This window comes from Saccostrea cucullata, unplaced genomic scaffold, assembly GCF_032062105.1.
Source record: "Saccostrea cucullata isolate Sc308-1 unplaced genomic scaffold, CSIRO_AGI_Scuc_v1 ctg13378, whole genome shotgun sequence".
NCBI classification, from domain to species: domain Eukaryota; kingdom Metazoa; phylum Mollusca; class Bivalvia; order Ostreida; family Ostreidae; genus Saccostrea; species Saccostrea cuccullata.
Window position 1 is genome coordinate 10,982 of NW_026920795.1, and position 6,417 is coordinate 17,398.

At 32.1% G+C, this 6,417-nt stretch overlaps 2 protein-coding genes across 2 annotated transcripts; both read right to left on the reverse strand.

The window, feature by feature from the left end:
- Window positions 1-360: 360 nt before the first annotated feature.
- Window positions 361-1,830, reverse strand: LOC134257984 (E3 ubiquitin-protein ligase TRIM56-like). Its single transcript, XM_062740556.1, has one exon. The coding sequence runs from the start codon at window positions 1,816-1,818 to the stop codon at window positions 361-363; it is 1,458 nt and encodes a 485-aa protein (XP_062596540.1). The 5' UTR covers window positions 1,819-1,830.
- A 3,418-nt stretch (window positions 1,831-5,248) lies between these two features.
- On the reverse strand, window positions 5,249-6,411 carry LOC134257974 (uncharacterized). The gene has a single exon (XM_062740549.1). It carries the CDS (start codon window positions 6,251-6,253, stop codon window positions 5,312-5,314), a length of 942 nt encoding a protein of 313 aa, XP_062596533.1. The 5' UTR covers window positions 6,254-6,411; the 3' UTR covers window positions 5,249-5,311.
- Window positions 6,412-6,417: the final 6 nt, after the last annotated feature.

The following is a 6,417-nucleotide window of genomic DNA, read 5'->3' on the forward strand; positions in this document are numbered from 1 at the left end:
TTTAAAAACCGAGATACATCTCGGGGCCTTCTGCCATTTTCTTATATCAATTGTTGACAACAATGTACCGTTGATATTAAATCTTGATATGGTATGGGTAAAAAAGTTTGCGATATAGATATGTCCATCAGCGTCACAACTTATTGACCCCGGGTCATGAGATATCTCTTTCAAGATCTTACCACTGTTACTGATAAGATAAACGCACTTTTTATCGAAATCGGAAACCACAATTGTTTCATTTGGCAGAGAGCAAGCGTAAGTGGGCGTTCTAAGTGACGTTAAGTCGCCATTCTCATCGTATATTTGAGTTTAAGTTAGCTTTCCGTTGATTTCTTTGAATATTTTGTTTTTATTCATCTATATCGTTAATCTATTGTTTGGCGACGTGGACACAATCGTCGACACTCCTTCATATCTACCTATTTCTGCAAACTGTCTATCAAGTTTCAATAAATAGCCATCACTAGTTTTGCAAACAAATCCAGCTGCATTTGCAGAAACTGAAAGAATTTTGGGAATTTTAATTGACTTTTTCACTTCCGTAGACAATGTTATGCTTAACATTTTTTCACTCATTTTGTCAATAGCAACAACGCGACCATCCCGAGTCCACGTCACACTTGAATGAACTGGTGTACATTGGTCATCGCTGACATTAAACTTAAGTGTTCTTACAAAAGAAAGTACACATTGCTTGGCAATTTTAATCGAGGGAGGTAAATATGGCGCACTAGCAGAGAGAGGTTCAAACCGCGCTCTAGGAAAGAGACAACAAATGTGTTCTGAAGAGGGGAGATCTGTGATTTTATCATTTTCCTCCTTTTCCTCTCTGCATTCATCTATAACTGGCTCTACATATGCGTAATCTTTTTCTTCAGTTTGGATACTTGAGGTTTTGGCACCAGAAGTTTTCAAAGAGAAGCTTAGAAGTTTGGGTTCCTTCCACGTAATTTTGTATTCTGGTAGTTCTTTATTTTTGGACAGACACATTTCCGTACAGTTCAATCCATTTAAACTAAGGACACGTTCATAAATTTCATCCATAAGCTGCAAAACTTCAAAATCATTTCCGTCCATTAAAATGTTATTTGAAAAGGTAATTGACTCTTCGATACTTTTACAATGTTTAGAGATATTATCAAATGCATGCTGCAGATTTTCTTTGTGTAAATGCATCTGGTTTTGTATCTCTTTCTCAATATTTCTTTGAGACGTTTTGATACAATTGATTGCTTCCAGACAACTTTTACTGATTTCTTGAAGGATCTTATTCTCTTTTGCTTCGCAATCTTTTAATTCTACTGTAATTGAAGCACTGCAATCTTGAAAATCCTTTAATTTTTTCTTAAGAGGATTAATAACTTCATTGATTTCAAGCTCTTTTGCTTTTCGAAGTTCAGAAATTGGTTTGAATTTGTGTTCCCTATGTTCATATATTAAACAATCCCGACAAACAGGCAGTTGACATGACATGCAGAAGAAAGCTAAAATTTCATCTGCATGCTTTGAACAACGCTCTTTTTGTGCTAATCTTATTTCTTTTTCAAACTTTCCAGTTTTGATGTCCTTCATAGAAACAACTTTATGGTCTCTTGTTTGTCGAGTAAAGGCATGCCTCATTTTTCCACATTCGTTGCATAAATAATCAAGACAGGTTAAACACTGCGAAACAGCTGGACGCTTCTCCTCCATTAAAAGACAAAATGAGCAGAATTCAGATGACCCTGTTGAATTTTTAATTAGTTCAATCATATTCACTAGACAAAAATTTGTCTTTATTTCTTCCAGCTTTATCGAAAATGATTCTCTGCACATTGGACAGCTACAAATATTGGATAGTTCTGATTCCTTTTCCTTATTACATGTATATCGCAAAATGCATGATTTACAGAAAGAATGCAAACATGGTAAAGTTTTTGGTTCAGTGAAGACTTCGTAGCAAATCATGCATGTCAGGAAATCATCTTTTAGGGTAGATGAAAGTGATTCCATGTTCATCTACTGAAAAGATTATAGATGTCTGAATATGAAGTTGTATGACAAACAATATGACTAAATTATGAAAAGAATTAACATAATAACGTATGAACTTGAATGATATGTTAGCAATAACTTTCGGCTAAATGAAATTATTTTAATATACATTCCCTTTAAAGAGATATTTACGAATACTTTATGAGCAATTTGTTTAGTTTCTAGCAGTTAAAGTCAAGGCTCATATTGTTTGAAAAAGTGAGAAAGTAAGTAACAGAGAGAGAATAGGGAAGGATCAAAGTATTCTTATTTTATAATAAAGATATCGTTTGGTCTTTCCATAGCTGGTGTGAGTAAGGGAACAGCTTATTACTACATTGTAGGTATATATTAAAATCAATTCCTACTAAGTAGTTCTCTTTTTCAGAAAAAAAAAGATGCCAAACTTCAATAAATCATATAAATGTTTTTTTTTTAAAGTCATTCAATGAAATCTAAAACTGTAGAAATGATAAATACAAATCAGTTATTCATGAAAAGAAAAATAAGACTAATTTCTCTTGTATAATATTAAAAACAAAATACCAAGATATGCAAATATCAACATTGTTATACATGTATATGTTTTAGTGTTCATACTTGTTTGTTTGGCGTTTATTTTCTTTTATCTCACCCTTTTTTGATGGCAGGCATACCAGTGCCGGCTTTATGCTATATTTAATTTTAAGGGATCAGATTGCATAATATGATACCAAAGATTTTTTGTTCTTTCGAAGTTTTTACTAGTCTTGTCTGACCCCCTTAATATGTTTAATTTTTGTTTTGCGTGATTTACTTCAATAAATGACATTTTTTTTCACTTTCATTACTGTTGTTATTTTCTTGAAATCCATCAAAAAACTAGCTCAGTTGACTTGGCCTCGGTCTTGCATTAATAACAAAGGAACATAGATATAATTCCTCAAACCACAAAATTTTGGCCCCTTGAAAATATGTGATTTTACAGTATTTTTAAAATCAACGCTCTCCTTGAACAAATGTTATTTTATTATAAAGTGAACTTCACAAGAACTGAAATTTTTTGACTGTATTAATCAAATATCAATTAACGATTGTTTATAAAAATAATAAAATACCTTTTTTATGTTATAACGCAGTCATTTTCCAACCTTGTGACTATCACCTGATGTAGCGTTAACTAAATTAGACTTTGACACATTGACACATATCTATGCTAGATAAATGATTATATATCAACAGTTTATGTGGAGTGATGATCCTTACAACTGAATTAGTTAAAAAAAATTATCAAATAATCAATTGTATGAGCACAGATTCTGGTGGGGGTAAACTTCCTCTGATTTGTCATCTAAAAAGGTTTTGTACTCGTTGATTATAGTTGTTTAGCAATTAAGTTTACACAATACATGTATAAATCATTGACATCAGAATAAACGAAATTTAATCAACAACAAATGTTTCTGCTTTTAAGAGGTAAGAATAAGATATTTTTCAAATTGAAAAACGAATAATGGTGTCTTTAACAAAGACATTTAAATAGCCCTGGGTTTGCAGTGAATGTATTTAATTTCCAAATTATTAAATTAGAAGCACATTTAGTGCTAAATATTTAACGATACATACACGCCTGTCCACTGTAAATCTAGAGTATATTTAAAATAGCTTTTTAAATATATAAAAGGATTCATGAAGTCCTGTTACATCAACCTCACATTATATGTTTTAACCATTCTTAATTGACAAAACGTCGTCGATATATCTAAATGTCGAGGCACAGCAAGTGTTTCTTTTGGACAAATCCTGCTACATATGAATACAAACGTAGGTCTGTTTGTAAGGGTGCGCAGTTGGTACCAATGGGGAATTCTCATAGATTGTTGGAAGACCTGGTCTCCAAAAACCCCACTGTCAATCAGAAACTCATGATCAAGCATCTTTCGAATATTAACTTCAGAGTACTTGTAAGTACAATCAGAATGTTTTTATACTAAATAATTTTGAATGTTAATTTAATAAATACCATAGCTAGATACTGATACATCTTTTTTCTTGCCTTCTCATGAAAACAGCTGTGAAACAAATAATTATATCAAAGTGCTTATATTCCGTTAAACTGAGGACAAGCAGGTAAGAGCAAGAAATTTATCCTGGGTCATCTTTAAAAATTGTTTATTTGCCCCCTCCTCATTGACTGACTAAAACATTTTTAAATCCATCATTTGAAAACGATCATTTTTTAAAATATCCGTTACATTTACTCCTGAACTTGTTTGATCCTGTCAATAAGTGTGTGAAATTTTCTAGGAAAGAAATTCCTACTACCAGCAGACCCACTTTTTTTAAAGCGATTCAGAAGAGAGAGAACAAAAAACCCCATTAATATTCAAAAGATGATCCGGTATTACCCATCGTCTACACATTTTTCTGTAAACACAAGAATGAAGATTTTATCCCAGGTCTCTTCATATTTGCCTATCCCTACATGTAATGTAATGACTCTGAATATCAATGGTATGCAATCATACTTTGTCATCAACCATCTTTACAAGTTTATGAAAAATTTTGAAAAATCAGTTTAAATACAATCATTCATGGTATGACCAAAATTAATATTCATTAGAATTCGAACAAATTACTTGTATGCAAAGATCTAGTCCAAAAACTACACAGAAATTGTTAGTTAGAAACTCAAGATATTTTTAATATTAATTTTGATTTTTTGTGTGTGTCTTTGAAAGGAGAATGGCTTAGCAAAATAAATTTGCCACTGACTAATGCCAAGAAAAGTTGATTTGCTAGTTCATTTTAAAGGGCTTCTGATAATTCTAATTGTGTAATGTGTTAAAAAGTCATACATTTTAAAATTATAAATATTGAGAAAAAAATTGAAAGAACTTTGATTTTAAATGTGAATGATCAGGATTTTTGAATATTCACAACCGATTTACATTTCTCAAAAATTTAGTTAATCAGTATTTCCGAAGTTATTCTGCTGTTAATATTTTAGTGAGGATATACGAAAGGCTTTAAAACATTTATTAGAACCCGCAATGGATCTTTCTTTCTACAAATTGTTATGAAGTTTAGGAATAGAGTTTACGTATAGAAATTCAAAATTATTTTTATTGTTGTGATCATTAAATAAAATCCCAATTATTACTTTATTTGAATTCTTTTCTATGAAGAAAAAAAATTCGATACTGTATGTACATGGACATGTAAACATTTTAATCAATAATTTTATTTCTACGTTAAATAATATGGGACATCTTTGAATACACTAGTCTATTTTAAGATATGGTCATTAAATCATTTAAGACAACAAATTATACATATTGACTTTGTTTGAACTTGCGATAAGTAGAGCATCTTTGAAAATAGCAATGCTTCTTGGTTTAGTCTGCCATTTGTCAATTTTGATAAAGGATTTATTAATCCCTTTGCTGTCAAATATTGAAAGACTCCCATCAAAGTATTCAGATATAAAAATGTTATTTTCAGTATCAAAAGCAATTGATCCTGGGTAGGCATTAATTCTCTTGAAAATCTTGCAGTCTTGGTCAAGCAGGTACACACGGTCTTTTATCCAGTCGGACACGATCAGTGTTTTGTTCGGAAGACGGCTGGCATACACCGGTTTGCCGAAGGAGAATTTTTTCCCTTGGTCGTTTAATATTTCCCGTTCATCGATCCTGTCACAGGTTTTGATAAAAACCTTTTTCTTTGACATCCACGCTAGTGTATCGCATTCTGGATGTTGTGTGATTATCGTTGAAATTCCTTCAAATCTGTTCAATTCATTAAAGTTTTGATCGAAAATAAGCAACCTTGAACCAGCGAGACAAGCAAATCCCATTCGATATGAGGAAATCACACATGCACCTGGTACCTTTATTGATTTAACTGCATGTACTTCAGTGTCGTGTGTTAAAATTTTGATTTTGTTGTTTTCTCTGTCTATTGCCGCTATACGACCATCGGCCGTCCATGCAACACTGGTAAACACGGGGGTGCGCAAATCGCTGACGTCATCTAGATAAAGATTTTTATTGAACTGGAGCCTAAAAGTCTCATGAGGTTTCTCTTTAAGAGTAAGATTTGGTAGACTTTTTGAATTTTGTTTTTGTTCAGACAAGTTACTTGATGAATTTTGTACCGAGGGACGTTTCGGTTCACACGTTTTTGTCGTTATTTTAAGGGCCTCTTTCATGTTAACAATGTCTTTATCATCAATCCTGGTAGAAAAACTCATCATAAATGGTTCGTTCCATTTCAAATGTAAATATGGAATTTCAACTGAGGGACATTGAAATTGATGCTCTTGTGTCGCATACGTTTCGTTCAGTTTTGAAAGTCTTTCGTAAATTTCGTCAAGCAAAAACAACACCTCAACATCATTTCCTCTACTCAGAATATTCT